General features: G+C 47.8%; 1 protein-coding gene across 4 annotated transcripts in view; it reads left to right on the top strand.

Annotated features, from left to right (window-relative positions):
• Positions 1-27,720, top strand: part of NKAIN4 (sodium/potassium transporting ATPase interacting 4) — a 50,332-nt gene that overhangs the window by 4,754 nt on the left and 17,858 nt on the right. For all 4 annotated transcript variants that reach the window (XR_001122695.5, XM_072916939.1, XM_004177066.6 and 1 more), the window contains exons 2-3: positions 19,570-19,707; positions 20,176-20,256. Coding sequence is in view for 3 of the 4 variants with exons in the window: in XM_072916939.1 (XP_072773040.1) it covers positions 19,570-19,707; positions 20,176-20,256 (219 nt within the window). In the remaining variant the exon portion in view is untranslated. The remainder of the gene's footprint in view (positions 1-19,569; positions 19,708-20,175; positions 20,257-27,720) is intronic.

Genomic DNA, 27,720 nt, shown 5'->3' on the forward strand with positions numbered 1-27,720 from the left:
CAGCTGCCTCTGGAGCCAGGGCAGAGTCAGGCTGCCCTGAGGGAGCTGTGAGCCTGCCCAGCTGCCGTGTGGCTGAGCACAAAGCCTTGGGGGGAGAGCAGGTGCAGGGGAAGCACAGCGTCCCTTTGCTCATCACGCTGCTCAGGACCCCTCCAAAATTACCTTGTGCTCTCCCCAGCTGTTTATCTTCTCCATGGCTTCTGCTTAAATCCTATCCCCTCCAGGGCAAGGGCCAGCTTTGGTGGATGTGCACAGCACCCAGCTCTGTGATGGCTCAAACCTATCCTGAAGTCCTTGAACAATATTCCAGGCTAAATAATAATGTAAGACTAAAGACTACGTTTGACAGATGCTGTCTTCTCCGTGTCTGTTCCAGACAAAGGAAAATTAAAGCTGTGCCAATAATAGAGCTCGTCAGCATTTTCCACTGAAGCTGACTTTCAGTAGAAACCTGGGGATTTGACTAAATGAATATTTTCATGAGAAGTATCTGCTTTCCATAGACAATCCTGACTTTTTCTCCCAAGTTTGGGCCAGAATATTTTGGCAAAAAGTCAAATATGTGCTGGCAAATGTTTGCTGTGCTGGCAAACATTTTTAATTTTGGAGTGGTGGAGCTTTTCTTACAAAAAGTTGAATTTTTGCATGAGATTTTTTCCCCTCTTCCCCCATTTTTCCTGAGCAGCTGGAGTCAGTACACTGCAGCAGAGGGGAAGAACAAGGGAGGAGCAGCCTGGGGTCTGTGTTTCAGACGTGCCCAGGTCTCCTGGCTCCCCACATCCGCCTTTCCTATAGTGGTGCTGGAGATTGGAGATGACTCACAGGAACTGTGTCCTCTAACCAAACCCACTCAGACCAGCAATGAAATTTGGCCAAAGCCAAGCCAAAAATGCAGCTGAGGGCAGCGTGGTGTTGAAGTCAACTCTCCTTGGAGAGCTGGGGTTTTATTTCGGCTGACACAGAGTCTTTGTTGACCACTCTGATTTCTTCTGGTCACTCTCTGCTCCTTTGGCTTCCCCTTTTCCTCTCAGTAGAAGAAGAGAAGCAGCTGGTTTTCCCTGATGGGGACCTCTCCCTCTGGCTGGTGTGGGGTTAAGGGAGCTGACGTTGCTCCATTGTGTGCTAAGAATATATGGAAACTCAGATCATTTTGGCTGGGGTGCAAAGTGGAGCTCTTCCAAGAATCTGCTCCAGGGGCCCTCAAGTATGAACTCTTGGAGAACAAACTGGATAACAAAGGCCAGATTGTGATCTCTTTTCCTCCAGGAAAACCCTGGACTAGCCCATTGCTTTTTGAGCACTTAAGAAAATGCACATTATCCAGTGAGCAGCAAGTGCCCCAGCTGTAGCATAGCCTTTCCCATTAACAAAATGTTGGGGCTGAGGTCAGTAGAACTGAGCCTTTCTTTCTTGTTAAAACACCCCCCAAAACCAGGGATAATTTGTGATTTAATGTTCCCTTTGTCCCCACTCCTCCCGCAGTAGATGTGATGAGCACACCCAACTGCACAGGTTGTGTCTCTGTGCTTCAGTTTGGTAGAAAGAGACTTTTTAACCAAGTGGAAACTTTTGTCTCCAAATCAGCACATTCTTCACCCTTCCCTGTCTAAAGAACACGAGGAGGGAAAAAATTACATTTCTGGACAAAAAAGGAAGAAAATACCCTGGCATTTAGCAGTGTTTGCTAAAAATGATGGGGGTGTTTATTGTGCCAAACCCCAAATATTTTGAACTTTTACAGAAGCTTGAAAATACTTCTGAAAACAGTTGAAAAGTCTCCCCAAAAAGAAGTTGGTTTGTTGTTATTTTTTGGTTTTTTTTGTCATTGGGATTGTGCACTGTGGATGTTCTCACCTTTCAGATATCTCTAACATCATTATGTCTCCCCCAAACCCAGCTCATGGTGGGGTTTAAGGAGAAAAATCCTCAAAGGGAAAGCACAGGTTTGGGTGTTGCTCAGGGTGGGGCTTTGCTGCAGTGACTCATCTGCTCACAGTGGTTTGGGGTATTTTTGTTGCAGAAGGAAACTCAGTGAATAAATGCCCTGTGGAAATTGGAATCTGAGATATTTTGTAATCATTCCAGAGTCATAATATTACCTTAGAGTTCATGAGATTTTAGACTAAGAATAAACAACTTCTGCTCCATTTGTTTATTGATATTTGGTAAGTGTCAGAATCTTATTTCATCTTCTTCTTGCCAGGGATAATAGTAGGAATTACAAAAATATGGATTAACAGGAGTAAAAAGTCAAGAATCAGTAGTAGTAAAGTAATAGTAGGAGAGTAGGTAGTAATAACAGGGAGGAGAAAAACTGAAGTGATTGAAGTATGTGGCAGAAATCTCAGAGATGATGTTTCAGCAGAGTTGCTGCTTCTCACCAGCGTGTCAGAATTGTGTCTCACCTTGAGCACAGAAAAGTCAATGGTGGTGTTGTTCTGGCTCCTCCTGCCTTAGCTAAGCCCTGGTCCCGTATCTGAGAGTCCTTGTGAGGAACAGAAGTTTTATTTTGTTCTTTGTTCTGAGGCTTCGCAGACTATGGAGGAGCGAGCAGCAGATCTCTGCTGGGGCAAGATCAATATCTCCTCCCTTGACTTTGCTGTAGCTCATTAACATCAAATGTCTTTTCCAAGGGGTGCTTTTTGGTCTATTTTCCACAAGGGCTTAATTGCCATTTTCCTGGTGTCTGTGGTTCGTTCTTAGCACAGCTGCTTTTGTGTCAGAACATTGAACACAAATATGTTGTTTATGAGGGAAGTGCACATCCCAGATTTTCTCTCAAAGGTGAGAATTCATGGAAATCAGGAGTGCAGCTTTTCTGATCCCCACTCCCCCATCGTCCATCAGGTGCTGCTTGGGTGATTCCAGGTTTAGTAATTGGGATGTCAGATTCCCTGACACCTTTGGGCTGAAAGGATGATGGTGTGGAAGCAATGACCTCAGCTGCCATCTGCCTGGGCCTAATGAAAATATACTGTGGGAATTGGGGCAACAGATTGTCTTCATCACCTGCTCGAGGCAGGCAGACGTCAGGACTTGCTGTGCCAGCTTCCTTTGCCACCTCTCAGCTACTGGCCAGCCCTTCAGGCAGCTTCCCACCTGCTCCCCAGGCTCTCTCTGACCAGCAAAATATCTGCTTTTTTCCCTCTTTCCCCTTTTTTTTTTTTTTTTACCCTCCATTTTTTCTCTCCAAAGCTCAAAACTCAAGTAAACCAGGATCCTCATTGTATTCTTTTGAACCAGTGAGTGAGCACACAGGTGTGTGCCCAGCCCTGATGGTTGTGGGAGCACAGGTTACCCCCCGTTTCAGCAGCAGAGCCATCCCAGTGCCCAGTGGTGGGGTGGGAGGGCTGGATGTGCTGTGCTCTGTCATTGTGCCACCCCTGTGACCTGGGACATCACTGACCTGAGGTCAGAATGATACAGGACACACTCTGTCCTTCCTTGGTGAGCACTTGGCCAACTGGTCGCCTGGGCTAAGAGGAAAGAGCAAGAATTGAACAGTACTGAGGACAGTTCAGTTCCATTTCTCCTGAAGTCCTAAGACCTTATAAAAAATGGATTCAGGTGCTCAGCTGAATACACAGTGACAGCAAATATACAAAACCTGGGAAGGTGCCTCCTGTGACACCTCTCAGGGGACCAGGGACCTGCCTTGTGTCTGTGGTGACCCTCACAACAGCCTTGGACCCATTAAAGCACTTGGTGCTGATTTCTATTTTCTAAATGCTGTTCCCTGGGGATAGTTCATCTGTGAGCACCATTTCATGTGAACAGGAAGGTGAGATAGAGGACACTGAAGAAGGGGATGGAGCATTTCATTACCCACACACAACTTATAAAATATTGAGTGTAGCCTTGCATGGCGTGCTCTGAGTGCTGTGGTCATCCATCACGGATAAACAGGCTCCCCACAATTAACAGTTTGTCACTGTCTATCTCCAGCTCCACTCGAACATTACCTCTGTGGTAACCAGAGCTCAATCTCACTACCAGCATGGCTGACTTACTTGGAGATCAGGAGGAATCTTAAGTCCTAGCCTTACTCAGGTTTGTTCATATTTAGGAAGTTTGGATGTTATTGTAAAGTACTACAAGAGCATTGTCTTGCATGTTAGAAACTTCTTTGAGTTGAGAGTACACTGGGTTCTATTCTAAGGTCTTAAGCAAACTTCTTCCCTACCTGAAGCTCAGCAGATGGATGGTGTTTTTGTGGAGGTGTTGTGGCAGGGTCTTAATCTTACTGCTATGGTCCAGATACTTGGAAGAATGTAACTCTGTGCTGTGGGGCTTAGGGGCAATCCTTCCTTCTTTGAGAGATGCTGGATCATTGATGCTCCTTTAAGAGCTCCCACTTTGGTGGAAGGACCACATCCAAATGCTCCTTGGACCAGGATATATTCATGGGCACTTAAAAGAAAAAAAAAAACAAAAACAAAAAACCAAAAAACACACAAACAAATTTTTCTGCTTCCCTGAGAAGGGATTACTGACTAGAGGAAAATCTCTTGAATCAAAGACCCACCTCAGCAGGACAAAAAAGAGCTGGCCTGGTCTGACTGTCTTGGACCTTCATTTAAGGTCATTCATTTCAGGAGACCTTGGAAGTGGCACAGACCACAGATAAGTGGTTGCCAGCTCACAGGTTCACAGAGATAAGGACCAGGCCCATGGGCTGATAACCTCGTGGAGAATGACCAAGATCTGAATCCTGAGTTTTGGGCCGACTCCCAGAACCTCCTCAGAACCCAAAACACCTCTGAGGCTCTGGCCAAACATCTGCTGCTCAGCTGCAGCACGAAACACCTCCCGCAGCTGATCCCTGAGCGTGGTGAAGGGAACATCCAGATCTCTGGCCAGATTTGGGGACTGTGCATTTAGATAACTTCCATGAATATCTGAACTGCTGGTTGCTCAGCCAACACAAACCCAGTTCCCAATTCCCCATGGCTGCTGGAAATCCGTGAGCAGATTCCACGTGGGCGATGGGGATGGGCTCTGCCAGGCTGCTGGCACCCCTGGCTCTGGCAGACAGCACTCCTGCGATACCATTGTGGGAAAGGCAACACACCTGCTTATATTGTGGATGTACAGAATTAGGGGAGAAATCTGATTATCCTAATTACTCAGAAATGCTAAATATGTGCAGAATACCGTTTGGCTAATTAGCCTGGGAGATTTCTGGCTGTTCAGCAGGGAGCAGAGCGGGTGCTGGGAGAAGTGTGAGGGGAGTTCACAGGCTGTTGTGTGCCCTTTGCTGTCTGAGCACGTGCAGAAAAGTGAGCTTGGATGCTTGGAGATGTGATTGCCAACCTTAAAACAAATTAAAAGCTGGGAAAGTGCAATTATTTTTTTTTTCAGATGTCTGACACTTTTTAGGATTGTGGGTCTCCAAGTTTCCCATCTCATTGTTTTGAGCAGAGACATCCAAGGGAAGGATGAATTTGCCTTACTGCAAACAGCTGGTGAGAGCCCCTGCGCAGAACTTCTCAGAGGAATCTGCTCTACTCCCTGTCCTACCTTGTGCTGACACAGGCACAGCCTCAAATGCTCCTGAAGCCTGAGGAGACCGTGATGTAGTTGGTTCTCTGAATGGTGCTGCTTTGTTTGCATTTAATAGGCTCATCTGCACCACTGAGGGGGGCTTGTGGCCCCAAATCTGGCCTGCTTTTTCCAGAGGCACAGAGCAAGTCAGGCAGATGCTAAGCAGGATGGAGGGTGGTTCATGCTTAGGTCCCAAGGTATTAATCCCCATTTATCCAGATCCAGAGGACCAGGCTGGCTCCTCCAGCTGCATGCTGGACACAGATCCAGCAAGGAAACCCTGAGGCTGTGTGGGAGGGCTGCTGGGAGGCTGGGACAGGTGATGTGCACAGCTTGGTGTGTCCTACAGCCAGCACAGCTCTGCCATCAGGCCAGGGCCAAACCCAGATTTTCTGGCTGTAATCAGTGCCCAAAACTCACGTCCATCCATCTCTCCTTGTAGCTGTGCTTCCTTATGTCTTGAAATAACCCAGCCTGGCTTTTAGTCCTGACCTAGCAGAGATGAATGTCCACCTCAAGCTTTTCTGGAAAGGTTCCTCCTCCTGCTCCTGCAAGCTTGGGGTCAGTCCTGTGGTCAGTCAACACAGCATTAGGTGGGCACTTCACTGGGAGAAGCTGCAAAAGATTTGGGCCTCCAGGGCTGCTACTGAGAGAGTTTAAAGCTGAGTTGTGTGACAGTGAGAAAGAATAGATAGGGTGATAGAAAAACTCTGCCATGGCTTCAGACAATAAAGACTGTGTCTCCCTTGTGATGAATAATGGCTCTTTGTTTTATTCCTTAGATGACAGGGCTGTTAGAGCTGCTGAGAACTCTCCCAGTGCTAAATATATGGGTGTGCAATAAAGGCTCTGCAATCCATGAACTGAGACTGAATGGATACTTGAGTGAATCATTTCAAGTACAATGAATTTCTGGAGCAGCTCACAGTGACAGGAGGTGTTAGGGCACTATCCTGTAGGATGCTTTCCTTGCATGAGATGTATCCCAGGTTTCACGGCTGCCAACTTTTTTCCTCATGAAGCCTCCCTTGGCCATGTAAAATTCCTCACTCCCAGTTTTGGCCACTAACCTCTAAACAAAGGGCATTTCAGATGGAGCCCCAGGGTTTGGTGCTGAGACCCTGTCCAGGTTTTCTATCAGAAATCCCAGAATCCCAATCCTGGCACACTCAATGGGGAAGAAGCAGGAAACCCCAGGTTCAGCTACGGGCCAGGGCTGAGAGCTGATCAGAACCATCAGAAATAGGGTCCTGCTACAATAGGAAGGAAAATTCTGCATTTTCCTGCTGCAGTGTCACTGGCTGGAGGAAGAGGTGATGCAGAGATGTTGTTGTCACTGTCTGGGGTCGCCTCTGAGTTCTGCCAGATGAAACTTCCTTGAAATTACTTAATGTAGCAGCAAGGATTTGAATGTCCATTAATGTGGATTAGCACTTTTCTATTTTAGCTAATCCTTGCAGCCAGACCCACAAACAAGAAGATCACAGGACTTGATGGGGAAAATGGCCAGGAAGTCTGCAGTAGGAGCAAACCAAAGGTGCCATTGTTCCAGGGATGAGGAATCATCCCACACCTCCAAGGAGAGGTGTGGATGAAGCTTTGGTGTCACAAGCTAATAGAGAACAAGTCTTTGTCCCTTTCCATGGCTGAAGGAGACACAAGAGTCTGTGGGGCCCCCATGGCTGAGCTGCTGGTTGGGACTCAGCCCCCACAGGGTCACCAAATTCTTGCCCTGTGGAGCCAGATCACAAAGATTTGCTGCAAGTGAACATTGTTCTCCAGAGCTGCAAGAGTGGCATCTATTGACCAGCCTGTTTCCAAAAGGAGAGGAAAGTGGAAAAAGAGAAGGAAAAGAGAAATTCAGCTTTGCTGTTGAATAAACCATGAGCCATTGAGGAGCTGCGGGTCTGCTGCAGGGGAGGGGCAGGGGCAGCGCAGAAATAAGGGGACAAAAATGTCATGCGAAAAATGAAGCACAGGAGGGGCCTGGCCATTGTGTGGCACTCCTGGAAACTCGGGGAGTTGGTTGGTGGGGGGCCAAAAGATGTGTACAATGAAAGAGAGACACTCGAGTGAACTGAAAATGCCAACAAATTTGGTAACACAACGGAGGAGATAAATTATGCTCATAAAATAAACAATGGCTGAGTGACACTGGATAAACAGTTACATATAATAACACCACTGTTTGTCCCAACCACCCTAATTGGGAGGCTGGGCAGCATCCGATGAAAACTCTGCGTTGCACATTTTCCCCTTCTAATGAGGAAGATTTTCCCTCCCCCCTGGAAGCCTCCTCCCCCCAGTCCCATTTAGCAGCAAACTGAAAGGCCTGGTTTCATTCCATTTTCCCACAGCAAACTCATCCTGGCAGGAACTGCATTAAGGAGGACAAGTAGAAAATGATAATAAATTGAGGACTTGCTTTTATTTCACCTTGTGACAAATCTATCCAGTGGGTGACTCAGGGAGGGTGTTAAGAGCATGGACTGGGCTGCTGCTTTCCTTTTGGTGCTTGGTCATGTAGAAAATAACCCCATTCTAGCCCTCACTCAAAAGGGCTTTCCTTTAAAAATAATGCTTTTTAAAAGGCCCTGAATCCCTATTTACCCTGTTGGAAAGCCAGCAGCTCGCCTCCATCAAAGTGAACGTCACGGCTCTCATTTCATCATCCACTTGGGCTGAGGAGCAAAAACAAAGGGCATGCAGCACCAAAAGTGAGGTGGTCGATGCTGTCAGTGCCAGTGGGAGGATTTGGTAAACCTTGGTGGGTTTTCAGCATGTTTCTGTATTACTGATAAATCCCTGATGAGAATCTTTGGTTTTGCTGAGCTCCTCTCAAGCACAGCAGGAAACACAGTGGTGCAGGGGACAGTGGGCACAAAAAACCACAGTGACTTCCCCAAAGCCACTCTCACGCTGTGAATCCCAGAAAATCCACCCTGGAGCCCTGATTCCCAGCACTCAGACTATGTTTTGCAGCAGAGCTGTGCTCTCACCCTTCCATGACTGCCCAGAGCAGATTGCAGTTCCCAAACTGCTCCATCACCTGTGAAAGAGGGAAGCACATCTTCAGCCTCAAATCATGCCTAAACTTTCTGCCAGCTCCCTCTTTAGGTATTTACTTGATTAATCTGTTTGAGCACGTTGTGTGTCTCTGTTTTCTTGCTCTTATTAGAGGAAATTAGAGCTGGAGTTCTGCTCTGCAGCCTGCACTGCTCTTGGGAGGTGCAGCTGAGGAAGAAGCCCAGGAGGTGCCCAGCCTTCCTCACCTCTGAGGGACCATGCTGAGGGTGCTGGTGACAGCTCAGAACTCATCTTTGATCACATAAAATTGGCTCTGCCTCCTGAAATGGCTGGAAAACTTCAATATCCCTAGTTGGCATGCCTTGAAGGAGGCAAGGAAAGTCAGGGTTTTTACCTGTAATTGCTAAGGTAACAAATCAATTGCTTAAGTAGGACTGATTTTCTTCCAGAGAAGTAATCAGATGTTGAAAACAATAGTGATTGATTCATTTTCTATCCACTTCTTAGAGGGAAGTTCTTTGTGGGGATTGTGGTTATTGGAAAATTCCTGCAATACCCCGAAAGCCTCTGACAGTCCCTGTTTTGAACAAAATCATTGTTTTCCTGTTTGCTCCAATTTAAAACTCTTCCTGTCGGAAGCATTTTACTGGAACCAGAAGATGAACTGCTAAATGTTTTTCTTGTCCAAAATACTATTTTCTTCCCAGTTCTTTTTTCATTTCATGCTCTGATGACAGGCCTGGAAATTTGCTGGTACATTCATTAGGGGAGAGTTGGTCAGTATTTCTTCACTGATACCTATTTTTCAGCTGAAAAACTGGCTACATTTTTTCCAACTATAATTTTTCATTTTGTCCTTTTTTTGTTTAACGGATATAAACACATTTTTGTGTTTTGGTTGGTTTTTTTTTTTTTTTTTTTTGGGGTAAAGCACAAACATCAGTGTTACTGGTGATGATTAAAACCCAGCTGTCACACTATGGGTCACTTTATATGATGATAGTGTGGATGAAATGCAAACAAACCACTTGGCCTGTTTGCAGCCCAACTCCTAAAATGCCTCCAGCTTCTCATCTGGGGGATGCAGGCAGGGAAAAGGGGGAGTTTACCTCTGTGCTGAGAATGTGACAGTGAAGGGAAGGGTGAGGGGTTAGGGCTGGTGCTGCTGTCACTATGGGAGGTTCCCAACCTAAGATGCCACCTCTTGTTGTCACCAAGGACAGGTGCATGTCCAAAAAACCACAATGGTAGTGAAGATGCCATTAGTGCTGAGGCAGAATTATTGGTGTGGAATGTTACAGAACCTTTTTGCAAGTCTTCAGCAATCCTCTGTGCAAAACGAGGTTGTTATTCCTAATTTCACTGCGTGGATGGGAAGACAGAGAGTCCCCAGCTGTGCTGGAGGGCTTTGGTGGAAGGAGCAGGAGCTGCTGCCTGTGGCATTACAGGGGGCAAAAAGCATCATATGGAGTTGCTGGTAGGTGGAAAGGGAAAGCTGCAAAATAAAGGGAATTGCATCCCTTTGGCTTCATGTTGTCTCTTCCTAACACCCCCAAATTGACAGCTAGGTGCTAAGAGCACTTCTCAGTGTCATGGTGAGGTGAGAAAGCCTTGCTCTATGAAAAAAGGGTCCATTTGTACAGTAATTGCCATGGAAGTCTCTGGGTGACTGTGCTGAGTCCCCTCCTGCTTCAGGTTGATTAGGATGAGGTTTCCTTCGAGGAGCAAAGCTGCAGCAAGACCGTGGCAGATCCCAGTTTCCTAGATTATTAATAATAACAATATCATTTTCTCTCTCTCCCCTATTTCTCACCCACCCTGTGCTTCCCTTTTAATGAATTCTCCTCTCTTGCTGCAGACTCTGCAGTGACACCAGCCTGATTTGTAATGTAAATAGGCAGCCCAGTGTAAAGGCGACCTGCAAGAGCACCGCAGGGCTCTAATTATAATTTTCATTAAATTCCCTCTGTTTACGAATATCCAAGCAATCTGGCATTGCAGCAGAAGCAAGAGGAAATTAAAGCAAAGCTACCACTTAGCTCCAGTGTCAGGGAGCAGGGCCCAGCTGTCGAGCAGAAACTGAAGCAAGGCTCCTCCGGATAAAGTTTTGAAGAGTTATTTCAGCTTTGGCATCTTTCCTCTCCCAAGCTTTTAGCCCAGTGGCAGGGTTTGCATGTTTTTTCCTTCAGAAGAGCTGGCTGGTGCAAGTGTTTTACATGTGATCCATTTGTGACCCAATTAAGGGGATCAGCTGCTGGAGCTGCCAGTGCCATGTGCAGGAAGGAGCTGGGGGAGCGGGGCTGGGGGAGCGGGGTGGGAGCTGTGGGTGCAGGCAGGGGACAGAGCAGGGACTTTGCACTCACAAGGCCCTGGAGGGTTCCTACAAAAGTCCAGCAGCACAGGGACCATTTGCCCCATGTGCTGGGAGCATCCTGAGGGCTGCTGTGAACCAGAGCTGTGCAGAGAGCGGGGCTTTGCTGGCTGTGCACCGAGAAACTCTCACCCTCACCTTCTGCTAGTTGAGAAAAAGGGCTTCAGGTGGCTTTCTGCAGGTGTTTTGTCTTTTTGTCACTCAAGCCACAGCTGACCCTTCCTGAAGAGGAGGTGCTGCAGGGGAATTAGCCTGGCAGGGCACACCAGTGGACATTTCTGTTCATAAAGACAAAAGCAGGGGGTAGTCTCAGTGTCACCTGGCCACAGTGAGTCTTTAGTCTTGTGTGGACAGGACAGAGGGAAAACTGAGCTTGGTTTTAGAGCCTGAAGCAAGAGTTACTGCTCCCCTGGGGAAACTGCCAGTGGTGTATTTACAGCCACAATTCTGCTTTGGGGTAAACAGCAGTGAAATAAAATTGCAGTTTGCAGTAAGTGCCTATAAAATAGCAAAGAGAGACAGATTTTTTTTTCCCGAACTGGGTGAGTCCAGCTGGCGTCTCATGGGCTTTATACACACTGAGAGTTTTGGTCAGATCTCTGAATAATTTAAAGTCTTTCTAGTACACTTGAGAGTTCGTGGGATCTCTGAGCTCTTTGCACTCTGCTGCTCCCACACGCAGGAGACTCCAGAGAGCTGTATCAGGAGAAGACAGGCTGGGCAGTGCTGGCCCAAGCAGTGCCTCAGGGCAGCCTTGTGCCTTCTGTGCCAGCCCTGTCGAGGTTTCCCTTCTCTGTTAGCTAAGCAGATGATGGCTAGGATAGCAGGTCAAAAGGATATAGGTTGTATTCCCTAAACACAACAACCCCTTGGCTAATTTTCAAGTGTTTTCACTTTTTTCCCTGCATCCCTTTCATGGGAACAAGCCCAAACTTCAGATAGCCTTCATGGCTGAGCAGAGCCAGGGATCACACAATATAAAGCCCTGTTGGTGGGGAATAAATCTCTGTATTAGAAAATTAAATTCCTGCTGATCTCTAGCACTGCTCTACCTCACAACCTTTGGAGTGTTTAGATGGGTTCACAACTGGTAGCAGATCTCCAGAGGGAAATGGCTGCTGAGTTAATGGCACACATTTAATCTATATTATTTCATGCAATGGGGAAATTTGTGCTCCTGGCAGGAGAAGTTTCCCCCAGAGCTGAAGCTGTCAGCCACACCAGGATGCTGTTCAGGGAGCAGCTGGGATGTTTGCCCAGGATTAGCAGCATGAGGTGGGCTAAGAGAGCTCAGCAAGTTCTTCAACAGGTGAGGGAAAGCCAGGAGTGTGGAGCCTGAGCATCTGGGTGATAAAAATATCAGGCACTTGTTGAAGAAACTCACTGGTTTTTACGTCATTTGCAAATGCAGTCACATCCCCTTTACCCCAGTGTTCCTCTCTCTGTCCCAAAGCTGGAGACTCAAAGCTGAGCCATGAAACTGAGGGTGGAGAAGAACATTGAGGGGGGCACAACAGATTAATTTAATTCAATTTAAGTATGTTTGGGCAACTTAGGTTGGAGTGTTGACATAGGTTGCAAATAAAACAAGTTTGTCATTCCTGTCAGAGTGCTTTTCTGCCTGGATCACAAAGGCACCTGCTTATTAATTGAGGCTGATTGCTGCTCTCAGCAGTCAGCAATCACAGCAGTGTGCAGAGCTGAGGTGCCCCAGGAGCACAGGGAGCAGCAGCTCCCATATCCAGCTCTGCCTGCAGCCCTGGGCTCCGAGCCCCAGGGGAGATGGGATCCATGGAACCAAGCAGGCTGTGAGGGATACAGGGCACAAGCCTCATCAGACACGGGACTGACCCTGATTTGGGAGAAGTTGAGGCAATCCAGAGCAATAATTTTCCTGAAGCATTCCTAGGAAGCAGTCTTTTTCCCAGGAGCTGGATTCTGAGCACCATTCAGAACCTCAGTGAATTCACTGTCCTGCTGACCACCCTGCTGAGAAGGTTGTGGGTCAGGAGGGAGCACCTGAGGATGTGCCATGTGGCAGGGACCATGGGCTGGGGTGCCTTGCTAGAAAAAGTACTGCCAGCTCCTGATGCTTTGCCAGTTCCGTGGCACAATCCAACACTTGGAGCAAAAAGGCTTAAAGAGGTTTGCTTGGATGTGTGCCTCAGATTGTTCCAGGGGAGGTTTAGAGTGGATATGAGGAACAACTTCTTCACCAAAAGGGTTTTCAAGCACTGGAACACGCTGCCCAGGGCAGTGTTAGAGTCACTATTCATGGGGGAATTTAAAAGATGTTCAAATGTGGCATTTGGAGTCATGCTTTAATGGTGGGCTCGGCCATCTTGAGGGAGCAGTTGGACTCAATGATCTCAGAGGGCTTTTCCAACCTAAAGGATCCCATGATTCTGTGAATTGCTGGGCATGGCCTGTGTCTTCAGCTGAGCAGAGCTGGTGGTTCTAAGATGCACTTAGGAAACCTCAGTCCCCCTGAAGCCAGAGCCTCAGCTCCAGACACAAACAGCCTTCTGCACTGCTCAGTGCCAGTCTCATCCCTTATGTTTAGCAGGATTGTGCCTTCCCTGGAATGCTAAGCAGCATTTGGGCATGTGGGGCTGAATAATGACATATCATTGCAGCTCAGATGTTTCTGGGAGGCTTTGGCAGCAGAAAGCTCAGGGCTCAAGGTCACAGCAGTGGCACACCTGAGAGCATCACTGCTCACACCCAGAATGATGCTGGGAGGGGAGGACTCAGAGCTCAGAGGTGCCAGGCCAGGGGGAATGAGGAGGTGAGGGCTCAGCACTGGCATGGTTAACAGCAGGATGCTCCAGGCTTCAGCAGGGAAGTTGTGATGAACACAGGGAGGGTTTTACACCTGCCCAGGCTCTGCACGGGATGGTTCTGGGCTGGGGGAAGTCCTGACCCTTGGATGTGGCACAAGGCAGCCCAAAAGTTGTGTTTGCTGGAGTGTGATGGCCAGGAGCAGCCAGGCCCTGCTGCAGGGAGTGACCTGCTGTGGGACCCCGTGGGGCCCTTTGGCAGGGCCAGCACAGTGACCAGTTTTCTTCTGAAATATAAATTACTTCAAGGTACCAGCCCTGCTCTTGGAGGCCTCTTCAATGTCTGTGTGAGCAGATGAGGTTTCTGCAGCTTCTGGGGAGAAAACAGAGCAGAGGAGCAGAGAATGGGGCGCATTGTATGCAGTGGCCAGAGTGACCAAAGATACCTGAGAGACCAAGTGACAAACAGGGACCTCCTGTGCAATTAGTCTCTTGACCTCTGTGGTGGGGAGAGGGATGCTGGGAAAGGAGCTGTGGATCAGGAGGCCCCAAGGAAGGTTTCCTTGACAACACTTACTGAAGAAAAATGAGATTTGATGAATGCAGCGGGTGTGAGCACGTGAGAGGCTGACTTTGGGAGAGACAAGGACGTGGCACCTGGCAGAACGAGCCCCTCCATTTGGGGATGGGAAGTAATGGCTCACCAAGCTGCTTTTTCAGATAAACTTAATTAAAGAGCTATTGCAACCATTCATATTTATTTAGAAATGCAGCCACTGTGGTAAAAGCAGACATTGTTTAATTGTTTTTTCTACTCACAGAATCTTCTCCACCTTGAATAAGCACTGGCACAGAAGGGAAATTTTTTGCTCACTTCTGATAGTCTCAGCACACAGCAGCTTGGGTTTAGGATTCTTTAGTTCTAGCATTGTCCCAGCATTTACAAAGTCAAAGGAATTATATAGAAATCTGTGTAGAATTAAACATTATATCATAATTATATCAATATATTAATAATGATAAACTGCAGACAGGTCTTTAGTATTGCCAGACTTAAGAACCAAAAAAAAAAAAGATATTTGTGTTCAAAACCTAAATAGACATACTTTTCAAATTATACAATCTGAGACTTTTTAATTCATTCCTGCTGTTTCAGGTAGCAGGGTGTAAATTTCCATCACAGGGGTCGTAGCACTGAGACTTTGCCCTGAGCTTGAGCCATCACATTCCATGGCCAAAATACCTCAGAAACCAGTGCAGGTTTTTCCTCAAGAAAAGGTCTTTTCCAGTGAAAGCTGAGATGATGTTTGCACAGCAGACAAAGAAAGAGCATCTTCTTAAAAAGTGAAGCCACTTGGCAGGAAATCAAACCCTGGATCAGGGTGTTAGATCAGCCAGGAGCCAGAAGAGCATCCCAGCAGTGCAGGGGGGACCCAGGGCTGCAGCTGAGGCTGGTTCAGGCTGGAGAGAAAGGACAAACAGAGGGTTAAGTGGCAAATTTAGTCTTAGTTGAAGCTGGAGGGAGGAGCAAGAGCTGGAGCAGTCTGCGTCCTCACAGCACTGAGAGACATGAAGTAGCAAAAGAGTTTTCAGGTTGTTCTCTTATAGGTCAAGTGGAAAATTGCCTGGGTTTCTGGGTAAAATGTTTTTCTTTTCTTTTTTTTTGTTGTGTTTTTTTTGTTTGTTTGTTTTTGGTTTTGGGTTTTGTTTTTTTTTCAGCACTAGGATCAACCTTTCCCATTTGTTCCCTTTATTGCCCGCTTGGATATTTACTTCTAACATTTCATTGTGAAGCTTAAGGTTAAAAGCAGGTTTGCTTACAGAAACAGATACAAAAGGATGTGTGACTGTACCTGTCGTGGGGTTTTATGAGCACCTTTCCTGTGTCTGTATGAGTCTTGAGACTGATATTTTTTTCTTTTGTGTCCCAATTGATTTCAGAAATGCAGTGAAAGACACAGATACAAACCAAATAAGATTAAAGGCTTTAAAAGCTTAATAAATTAAGAAGAGCAAATCTAGCTGATAACATGGCTTTGATAGAAGGCTATAAAGGACAGGGAGTTAAGGAATTACAGGTACCTGACTGTTCAGCAGCATCCCTTCCTCCTCAGCAGTATGGGGGCACAGGGGAGCAGGTTGGACTCTCCAGCTTATCAGCAGGAGAGGAGCAACAGAAGACAAATTTGAGGGGATAGAAAAGATTTGAGGGACTGGAATTTAAACAAGCACCCCCAGGCCATGCTGAACCAGCTCCATGTCCTGCTGGCAGTGACACCAGCCAGTGACACTGTCCTGCCAGAGCCATTGGAAAAGCAACTGGAATGGTTTGAACCCCCAGTGAGAAGCTGTCCCATGTTTTGAGATGTTTTCTAGGACTTTATGGCTGTTTTGCTGTGGGCACCCCTCCAGCTCAGGTGCAGCTTCCCTCCTGGAGCAGTTTTCTGGTGTGATGCCCCTGAGGATGTCCAGAGCTCTCTGTGCTCCCTGTGTGTGGGCTGTGGGATGGGCTCCCTGAGCTGCAGACATCCCTCTGCCTTTCATCTCTTCCCCAGCTGTATAAATGAATGATGGCCCAAGAGAGAGCTTTGGCTTGTGTTGTTTGCCTGGCTAACAATTGCTTCACGTGGTTATTTGCTACTCCAGTTTCACTCAGATCAGCAGAAATGGGGTTTATTTCAGGAGAGAAAATTCTGCCACAACTCTTCTGATTTTAGTGCTGCAATAAATCATTTAATTTAAAGAAGGAAAGGTAAAAGTATACTATGGGTTAGAGAAGCAAAAGGAGCAGAAGGAATCCTTGTTTTAATAAGAACAGTCATAAAGAAGAAAAATTTGTTCTCCCTGATGGAAAGGTACTGTCAGCTTTGAGTGGGTTGAAACCTGTGTCACAATCTGTGACATATCTCTTTACAACCAGTATCTCTGAAATATAATAGACTTTCTCAATAGAACAGTGTGAATCATGGTGAGGACCACCAGAGTGAGGATATTGCTGTGCACAAACCTGGCAGCACAGGAGCAAGATGGCATTTCCCTGCTCAGCAAGAGGCACCCAGAGAGGCTCAGTACGAGGGGACAGAGAGATCGGGGCAAACCCTGATGCTGCCATCTCTGAGCAGGACAGGAGGGACCAGGGCTGAAGGACACTGTGACATTCTTCACATCCCAACCCCAAATCAAGGCCAGCTTAGCCCCAGCATCAGCTCTGTTTGCCTGCAAATCTCAGCAGCATTTTGTGGGTGAGCTGTGCACACAGACCTGCAGTGGAACGAGTGAAATGGGTGTTTATCAGTTTGTTTCCAGCAAATATTTCCTTCATTATGGTAAGTTCCTGAGGGAACAGGGGGAAGCCCAGGATAACTTCAGGCTGCATTTCCAAAGTCTGGATTGCAGCAGACTCACTCTCTGCCTGTCACTAACACAGTGTTGGAATTTCAGCAGTAGCATTTGCTTGTCACCAACATGTTTTACAGAAAATCATAATTTTTTTTTATAGATGAGAAAACAGCTTGTGTGAGCTCACACATCCCACATCCCCTCTCCTTCCCTGAGCCAGCAGATGGGCACAGCCCATCTCTGGAGCAGCTGAGTCTTGCCTGCAGCTCCCAGGTACACAAATCCAGTTTAATAATGCTGGGAAAGTAGCACAAGAAAGTAAATCAGGATGGAAAGAACCTGGAGACAAGAGAGGTGAGGGAGAAGGAAGTATGGTGTGAAGATAATTTTCGGGGTTATGGGGAAAAATCCAGAGACTTCTCAAGAAGCTGTGCCCAAATCTGAAGTTGTGTAGATTGGCAGGTCCATCTCCAGGGCGGTCGTTTATCTGTCACTTCACAGCCCTGGTGCAAACAAACCAGGAAATAAAACAAGGCTGGGGCAGGACAAGCTTTCCCCTAATGACAAATACTCGTGGAGTAGAATGGAAAAGAAAACACACTCCAGACATGGCTTGCCCTGATTCTGGAGTGGGAAAGCCCATGGCAGAAGGCTGGGTAGGAGGGGTCTGTGCTCATCCTGATTTTCAGAGCCTGCAGGCAGGAGGGGAGGCTGGGCAGGGCTGGACCTCAGTGAACACCCCATTGTGTCCCCGGGCAGGGTGAGGCTCTCACACTCCTCCTGGAACACACAAAGCCAATTAAATGCCTGATTGGATGAAGCAGTCACAGTCAAGGGGCCCTGTGCCAGCCAGTCAGGATCCCAAATGTCCCAATGTTAATCCCTGCTGAAGGATTAAGCGTTTAACCTGTGGCTGCGGTGGCAAACCTGCTGTGCTGGGGGACCAGCACTCACCCCACAGTCCCCTCTGTGGCCACAGCATCTTCCAGGTGCTTCAGGGGGAGCAGAGGGTCTTTCTTCTAAGGGACGATTATTTGGCAGAAGAGAGAGATTTGGTGACTGCCTCCATTCCTTCCCCCCTTTCTGTCCTTCTTGGGAATAGAATATCACAGAGGGAAAGCTGCCTACCCCCTCCCTGACTGATTGCCCTTAACCACAGATTTCTTTGAAATACAGATTTTATTGAACTTTCAAAGTAGTGTTGGGAATTGAAATACCTTCCTAGCCCAAGAGAGGTGTGAAGGCAATTTCCCCACTGAGCCAGGAAGAAGGAGGAATAATGGCCATTTAACAGATGTGGCTTCTCTCATCCTGGGGCTTGAGAGGAACCTGCAGCCACTCACATCCTTAAATGCTTTAAAACCATCACAGAAGCACTGCTGCTCAGATCCCAGCCAGGAAAAGGTGTCACATAGCTGATTACACACAGCAGACCAGGATTACTCCTGGTTAATGCCTGATTAAGAGTTAAATTAATATTGACTGTCGATAGTAAATTGTAATTATTTATTTAGCCAAAAATAAATATGAAATGTCATAATGCAATCCCAGTGGCCTACTGTGGTAATTAAACCTACTTTCAAATCTTGTACTGACAGGGAAGACACAGGTCCATGGAGGGGCTTGCACTGTGCTAATAAAGACAAAAAAACCACAGAAGATCTCTCTGTGCAAGGCTGGGCAAGGGAGAAAAACCTGCATTAGCAGTTTTTCCCCCTACACTCACTATATTTCTCCTATAGATATATAATTTAAAGGCTGTGGGCATGCAAAGGTCAGCAAGCAATTGCATGTCCTCTGTGCTTTTTCAGCTGCACAGAGGCTCAGGCCAGGGGACCAGATGTTGTCTGATACACAGATGATGGCTACAGGTAAAAAAAACATCTTTATGCAGATATGGTTTGAGACTCAGCCCCAGCACTCCAACAGTAATGGAGTTTTATGTCTAGAACACAGCACTAGCCTTGAAACATAAACATGTTATTAATGCTGGAGAGGAACACAGTCTGTCCTGGAAAACTGATGTGTTGGCAGAATTTCCTTACTGGTGGCAGCATTTTCTGAGGGGCGAAGGTGGAGGAGAGAGTTTCCTCCTCTCCCTCACTTTGATGGATGTGTGCCAGAGAGCAGAAACACGGGAGGTGTCAGGACTGATGGAGTGATGCTGAAGGCTCTGACAAACGAGCTCTAGAAAGTTACACTGACATCTTTGTGAATGGATTTCACATTCAACATTTAAGATGTTCCCATCCCTCTGCTCCCCTCTGTCCTCTGCCAGAGCCCCACAGAGGAATGCCCCACACAGCCATCAGAGGAGCTGGGATGGGAGCAGAGGGGATGTGGAAACAATCCTTGTGTCCTGCTGACCTGGTTCAGGGGCAGCAAATTGCTTTGGGAACGGAGTCCCACCTTCAGCTGCCCCAGGGCTTTGCTCAGGGAGCTGTGAAAGCCTTGAGCACAACCCTGTGGGTGCAGGACTCTAACTCTCCTTGTCCTTCTCCCTCCCAGCTCGCTGCACTAGAGAGGCAAGTGTTCGACTTCCTGGGGTACCAGTGGGCCCCGATCCTTGCCAACTTCCTGCACATCATCATCGTCATCCTGGGGCTCTTCGGCACCATCCAGTACAGACCTCGCTACATCGTGGTGGTGAGTGACAGCCTGGGCAGCCCCAGCCTGTCCCAGCCCTGCTCTGGGGGCTGAGGGGCAGGGCAGAGCCCCTGGGAGCTCAGGCAGGAGCCCTGCACGCTGCTCTAGGCTGTGCTCGGGAATCTGCTTGTGCCAAACTGGGGAGGTTTCAGATCATTCTAAGGGAGCCCTGCCCAAACCCTGCCCAGCAGAGAGGGAGGCTGAGGGGCTGGACAAGTGCAGCACAGAAACTCTTCCATCCCTCCAGGCTCCTGCCCCTGTGTGGCTTTTCAGGCAAGAGAGCATTTGAATATGGAAAACAAACAGAGGAAGAAAAAAAGGATTTCAGTGCTGACTCAGGGCATTCCACTGCCCCCAGCTAGAGCACACATACATTAATGTTAATATAAAAATATATATATACACACACTAATTCCAGTGACTTCCTAATGTTTATTGCTTCTCTCTCCCCAACCCATTCCTTCCCAGTATGCCATCTGGACTGCAGTCTGGGTCACCTGGAACATCTTCATCATCTGCTTTTACTTAGAAGTGGGAGGGCTCTCAAAGGTGAGTGCCCAGGCTTTGCAGCAAAGGCTGTGGGGCTGAGTGGGGAGGGGAGGGCTGGGAGCAGGTCTGGGGAGCAGGTCTGTCGAGGGGGCTGCTTTAGCAAGGGTGGGGAATACTGCTGGGAAACTGAGGAGCCACTATTGGTTTATGGAGCTCTTGGCTGGCTGGTGCAGGTGTTGGCTGGAATGAATCTGCCCTCACAGCAGCTGGAGTGCATTTGCTTTCCAGAAGTGAGAGCAGACCTGGCAGCAGAGCCATCCTGAGGGGAGAGGGGGTTTGAGGGCCAGCTCCAGCTCCCAGCAGTGATGCAGAGGAGGGCTAGGAGATCCCCAGATTGCAGCTGATCCTCCTGGGATCTGAGCCCGCCTTGGCAAGAAGGTGTGTGATGGAGGGGAGGGCCCTGGTGCAGCACTGAGCGTGGCCTTTCTGCCAGCCTGCCCCAGGGAAGGGCTGCCTGGGTTGGCCTGAGCCAAGGACTTTGCTGGAACTCTACACCTGACCCTCTCCTGATGTTTTTGTGCCTCCCAGTCCTGCTGAAGATTTACTTTGCCTGTGGTTGTTGCCACACCAGGCAAAATATTTCCTGTTGTACCTTTGGGGAGAGGCTCCTCTGTCTGCTGAGCAGAGAACATCCCTCCCCAGAGGGTTCTGGCTCATCTCCTTGGGATGTGCTTCCCTTCTCCTTTTTAAGTACAGTTGTAGCTTTTCGTGGCTGCTGGCCAGGCTGTTGTGAGTTAATATGCAAAGCTCTTTGAAGACTAGATTAGCTGAGTATTGCTGTCTGCCTAATGAGGGGTGAGTCAGAAATAATAAAAATGGGAGGCAGGCCCTAAATTAAGCCTGGGCTGTAAGCAATGAATTCTGAGTGTTGCTGTGGCACAGCAGACTCAGATTGTGAGATGCAGGTTCATTTCAGAGCGCTCCACATCTGGCCCAAATTCCAGGTCATGGGCCGGAGTTGCAGTCATAATTGGAATTGCCCTGTGGTTTTATCAGGCCTACAGCAAGTCAAGAGTGGCAGCCAAAATCCTTTGCAGATAAGAAAATGTGACTTTCTAGTGTCTCAATTCATCTTCATTTCCCCTCTCAATTAACTCCATAAACTTTGAGGGAGTTCTTTCCCAAAACAGTGATTATTCATAGTCTGAAATCTCAGCCTGAGATGATCTTGATGTTGGCCGTGACCAACTGAAAAAAAAAAGAATTTTATGTAACTGTTTAAATACTCCCTTCTGCAGAGAAAATGTTGGCTTGATAAACTGCTCTGTTTGCTTCCAGCCAGCTGGATACTCGTGTTTGCTAATCCCAACCTGCACTGCAACACATCAGGTTGCTGTTCTGCAGTTCAAAAACAGCATCACAAACTCCTTTTGTGCCACACAGGAGCTTCACCCTGTGACCTTGCTCCGTGCTGGGGCTCATTTTAGCCAAGCCAGCACACAGAGAGGTTTCATTTAGCCTCCAGGGTGACACTTGTGACTGGGGACGTTTTTTATAGAGTTGGGCTGCAGTGTAAGTTGTTACTGACTCAGTGGACTTTCCTCTCAGGCTGCAAAGAGAAATTAGTTCATTTAATGGCAACTAGCAAAACCAAGAGAGAATTTGTGCTTGCTTGGCTGTAAAGTAGTTGACAGCCTTGCCTCTGTTCTTAATGAGCTATTCTCACTTTAAAAAGCTGTTTTGTAAGGAAAACTAATGATGCTGCTTTCCATCCTCCTCCACTTTCACTGAAGTAATTTGGGTCTTTGTAGTGGCAAAACAAATCTTCGCTTCCACCAGAGACCAAAAGATCCACCTGAAGCAGGAGCTGAGGTTTCTGTAGGACACTTCACAGGCTCTCCTGCTGCATCTCTGGAATCCTGATGCAAAGGCAGCTGGTGTTTTATTGATGTCAGTCGTGGGATCAGACCCCAGAAGTACATCTGGGCTTGGCTGTACAAGGGCAGGGCAGTGTCAGCCAGGAGGGGATGGCAGATTCTAGGGCTGCAGGTGCCTCTGTGTACCCCAGGGCCCTCCAGTCCTGACCAGAAGTCAAAGCTCATCATGAGCCTGGCAATAGGCAGGGAAATTGCAAATATTGGAAGAAGAGCTTTGGTGGAGGGAGGCTGATGGAGCTGGTCTGATAAACACAAACTCATTAACTACTTAGACTGGGCATGAACACGCTGGGGAGTGCTTGGACAGCGTTGTGCAAGTCCCTTAAGGGGCTGAGAGCTCTGGAGGTCCTCAGGGTGCTGTTTCCTGTGTGATTGCTGGTGAGCCTGGGGGAGTGGGAGAGTGGCATTCCTGCCAGCCCTGCCCTGACCCTGCTGTGCTCTGACAAGGGCAGCCTGCCAGGGCAGGCTCTGTCAGCAGCTTATTTACAGTGAGAGAATGCAGAAAGGGCAGGGACCTGGAGAGAATAGAGTTTGGTAACTGGTGCCTGGTAATGACAGCCCAGGTGATAACTCAGGTGGGGTGAGAAAGCAGAGAAAGGATTCAAGTGTTTCCAGTGTAACAGATTTAAGAAAACCACAGTGAATTGGAAAGATGAGGAAACAGTTATGTGCATTCATTGCAGACAATTCTTTGTGCTCTGCTGCCTAGATCTGGTTTCACAGCAGTGAAGGGATGCAGGATGGGAGCAGGGAATTGCTGCTCACAAGAACAGGGACGTTGTTCTTGTGCCCCCCTTGCTTTGGGTGCCTGGCTGATCTAATGGACAGAATCCAGGGGTCCCACAGTCCCATGTCAGCCCATGAGTGATCTGGCAAAGGAGTTGAGACAATCTCCCAGTTATGAGCTTTAGGTCATCAGTAGAATAGGTCTGGTAGGTGAAGTTTGGCTGTTGGCTTTCCCTTACCAAGGAATTGTTCTCTGCTGTGTCTTCCCTCCACTTCTCACCCTCTTTCCTCCTGTCTTTCAGATTTCTTGAAGTGCTCCTATATCTTCCAGGTTATTCCAGCATGTCCATTCCATGTCTCCTGGCCCGGAATTGCTGAGGATGCTGTTCTGGTCAGCCCTGCTCAGGGGAATTATAACTAATTACTAACCAGTTACCAATCACTAGTTGTGCTGAATTTTTTATTCAAAAGAAAATTCTACTGATCACTGAATCTATTCCCTACTTCTTGGAAGAACTAAACTGACTTGCTTCCTGTCTTTCTATCCTGCCAGAGTTTTTAATCTTGGAATCTTTTCTTAGCAGGAGTAAGAGTGTGAAATATGGCCCAGCAGAGCTTCCTTGGGTGGCCAGACACAGGTGGATCAGCACAAGTGTCTGGGGAAGCACTTCCCTTGCTGCTGGAATCCCCAGGCACATAGCTCATGCCAGCTTTCCTGGAAGTGCTCTGCCAGTGAGCAGGCGAGTGCTGGGGCAGCCTGGATTTGCAGAGCTGCTTCTCAGCACTGGCAGGAGGTGGTGATGTGCTGTGAGCAGCTTCTGACAGCTTGCCCTGCTGACTTGCTCTGCTCCTGAGCACACTTGCAGCTCCAATGCTGTGCCACTGCTCCGTGGTGGGGCTGACAGCCCAATTTCCAGGCTGCTGTTGTTCCTCCTGTCCTATCTCCCTCCTTTCCCCACATCCATCTGGCCTTTTGGGTAGTGAATTGCTGGGAGTAGCTCTGCAGTTTGCAGGCTGTGTTTGCAATAATATGTTAAGCTTCTCGCTGTCTACTCGAGCGTGAAACGCATCCCTCCTGCAACCCCTCAGTCTGAGTTAATTATTAAAATCCTGCTGTTAAGACATATGAGCATATGTCTGTCCAGCTGCCATGCTGACTGACTCTTCATCATGTACTTGAGAAATATGCAGAGAGGTTTGAGGAACTGGTGTCCTGTATTTCAGTGTATTCCTTTGTCTTTTCCCTCTGGAATTATCCTTCTTGAATGGTGATTTCTATTTTGTTTTTTTTTTTGTATTCTTCCTTTATATTCTCTCTTGTCTATGCACTGCTTTGATCTGAATCCAGAGCTGTGGTGGTCTAAAGCTCCTCTTGAAATGGAAGCAGCCCTTGTGAGTCAAACAGGGTTATTTGTATTTCAGAGAATCTGGGTGGCATCTTGGGATGACTTTGTACCTGGTTAAAATACCAGGAGGATGGATAAATGCATGTGTATGTAAAACTGTCCCTCAGCTCCTTCTAAATTTAGAACTTGGAAGCCTGAGATTTGGCTTTTAAATGCTGTGGCATTGTCAACAAACCCACTGAGAGACACTGGGAGTGTTTCTCTATGTCTCAAGGTGATGCAGGACTGAAAGATGAACATGATATTTCCTATTTTAATAAGAAATGTTTCCGTCTAAAAATATTAAAAATTATTCTGCTGTCACGCTCTGGTGGCTCCCAAACGAGGTTCAGTTTGTTCCAGAGCTGTCCTAGTGTGGTTTTGCCTGATAATTAAGGAAATTTGGGGGAGGCAATTCAGAAGGCTGTTAACAACAAGAAATAAAACCACCTCTGATAGTGTCCCTTAGAAAATAATTTCAGAGCAGCTTTCAGGAAGCTATTTTAGCTGGCTCCGTGGGTGCTGGAGGTAGGTGTGAGTTTCCCGTGGGCTCAGGGAAATGTAGGTGCTGCAGGTTCAGTGCTCTTGTCTTCCCTCTCACCCTGGTGCTAATGGGTGGCAGCCAGGTGCTGCAGCAGCTCAGAGTGAGATGTGACTTTTTTTTGGCTGGCCTTCCAAGTGCTCCTGGCTGGTGTTCCCCTCCAGGCTGGGGGAGAAAGAGGCACTGATAGCCCTGGCAAGGGGCGAGGAGGGGCCAGGCACACACGGATCCCTCTCCCTGCAGCAGGGCTGGCTCACTGCTGGGGCTGATTAACATCTCCCAACCCACATTCCACTTCTGGGAGCATTTCAGTGTGTTTAGATTTCAAATGCATCGAAGAAAGCTTTTGGGAAACAGCTGTTCCCTAAACCTTCTTAAAACTGGTTCTTTTCTCCTGATTTTTGTGTGCTATTCTATTCATGGTCTCTCTTCTCTCAAACTGTATTCTCACAAATGAAGCTGGCAAACCACAGGAGACATCCTGGAGTTGTTTTTGTGGTCTCCCAGCAAGCTCTGAGCAACGGGAGGTCAATTAAGGGATTTTCTTGAGTGCTCTTTTTATTGTGCCCCATCACACAGGTATCCCCCGAGGGCACCCAGCCAGGGACAGGGGCAAAGGAACAGCTCTGCTTTGCATCCCGAGACCCTCTCCTGCTGCCCTTGCTCCAGACAGGGGCTGGTTCAGGAAGGTGGCTGTGAACACAGAGACATTCCCTGATCCCAGTGTGCAATCAGTATTCACTTTACATCTGTGAGATGGATGGCTCGTGAGTCTGAGGCATTGTGGCGCTTTTAGAATCCAAATGTGCTCAGTTTTGCCAATCTGCTCTTCAGTGATGTAGAATTTTTTAAATTTTTTTTCCTTCTTTATTTTTTTCTTTTGTTCAGAGCTGGAGTGTGATTGCAGACAAAAAGCAGTGAGAGCTGGTTAGGACCTCTGTTCCTCCACCTGCCCACCTCCAGCCACACTTGTTCTGCTTTTTTCGGCTGAATTTACAAGCAAGTTCAGCTTCTTTTTCTTCTTTACAGCAAGTACAGCAAAGTTAAGCCAGAGCCAAATCTCTGAAGGCTGACAAAAGGGAGATTCTAGAAGGAAAGCAGCCTGTTTCTTAGTCTGCCAAACACACACTGATGCCTCTGTAAGGAGCAGAGAGGACACTGAGGGCTCTGTGTGCATCAGTGAGGCAGAAGGTTTGGGAAGGCACCATCTGTGAGCTGGGAGAGGGAAACCCTGGGGACTGAGGTTGAGAGCAGATCCTGTGGTGCCCTGGGGAGCAGCTTTGCTTCAGTGCTAATGGGGGGAGCCCCAGGCAAAGAAACAGGAATTCACTTGGGGGGTTTCTTGGCTGTTTCTGTTTGTTTGTGGGGGTTTATTTTGTTTTTTGAGAAAGATATTTGCTTCTTTTCCCAACCACAGCAGCGAGTGCCTTGTGTGAGAGAGGAGAGCCCAGCCTAGAGGCCTGGCTTTGGCTGGGAAAATCCATCAGCCTCATAACACACAAACTTGGGGGAAGAAGAACAAGCTTTGCAGAAAAGCTGTGATTTGGTGACTTCCTGAGCTATGTGTGGGCCACTGAAGGGTGAAGCCCAGGAGAGGGCTGAACTCCCAACTGTTCATGGAGTTTTTCCCCTGTTCTCTTTGCTGCCCCGGTGCCACTCTCCATCTCTGTGCCCTCCATCTCCTGCACAGCACATGCCATCTGCTGTGGTGATTATGTCAGGAGCTTGGCAGCTGTCTTCTCACCTCATTGTCCCCTTTTCTCAGCACGTGCTTCCTGCAGCAGATTGGAATAAGGGCTCTGCAGGCTGCTTTGGGGTGTCTGTGCTGGACAGAGGGTCCCCACACGAGGTGCAGGGCAGGGCAGCTGGGCACTGTTCACTGGTTCTCTGGCTGCCATTCAGGTTCCTGCCCCAGTGACTCGAGTTTGGCCCTGGACATGCTTTTCAGTGTCTGTTTTCTATCTGCAGGACTGCCTGGCTTGGCTCCTGTGTTGGCTGTGGAGACAGGCCCTCTCTGGAGGGTAATTTGGAGCAGGGGCTTGGATAAGCTGCTCTGAATCTGTTTTTGCTTTTGACTCGACGGGGAGCTGACACAAAGGAGCTGCCATGTGAGGTTTTCCATGTTGGGAAGTGTGAATACCCCAAGCTCTGACTGCTGCTCTTCTGGGAGCCATGGCTTTCCTCCCAGGACTGTGTGGGACCCTGGCACGAGCAGTGTGAAATAGTTTATAGATAGGTGCTAAAACCTTCAGTAATGGGTGGGTGATGTGCGGATATCCAGCATTCATCCCTGTCTGTAGAGATACAGGTTCTCTGCCATTAAATTTTTTAATCTATTCTTCAGAATAAAACTTTCAACCCCTTTCCTTGTTTTATGGTCAAAGGGAATTGTTGATTCTGCATCCAAGTGACCTGAGAGGCCTTCAGGGGCAGCCAGCCCTTGGCATTCATCCATGAAGGGTTGCAGCTGTTCAGACAGTCCTGAGTTTGTCTTTTACCTTTGCCATGTCCTGCAAGCTCAAAATCCCAAAGCTCTTCTGAGTATTCCTACAAATACTAAGCTTTTCTCAAGTGTGAGGAAAGTATGGTTGTTTTTAAATAAGTACCCGGGTGCACACCAAAGCCCTGCACTCCTTGTGTGGCATTTCACTCTGTAACCCCCTCAAGTGGTTTAAAGTATTTACCTAGGAAAGACAAGGGAGCAAAACACAAACCCTTTCGAGGTAAAGTTGATAAGAAATTGCAGGGGAGGAGTTTGGAAGAAGCTGCAGTCAGCTGGGCTGGGTAAGCTTAGCTGGGGCTGACAGGAGATGCAGAAGCACCAGATGTGAAGAGTGTGGAGGGAAATCAGGTAAAAATGGTGCAAGATCTTGTCAGACCTGTTAAAAGCTAGGAACAGAGGAAGATCTGTTGGGTTTTTAAACTCTCTTTGGGG

The sequence above is a fragment of the Taeniopygia guttata genome, chromosome 20 (assembly GCF_048771995.1).
Source record: "Taeniopygia guttata chromosome 20, bTaeGut7.mat, whole genome shotgun sequence".
Taxonomy (NCBI): domain Eukaryota; kingdom Metazoa; phylum Chordata; class Aves; order Passeriformes; family Estrildidae; genus Taeniopygia; species Taeniopygia guttata.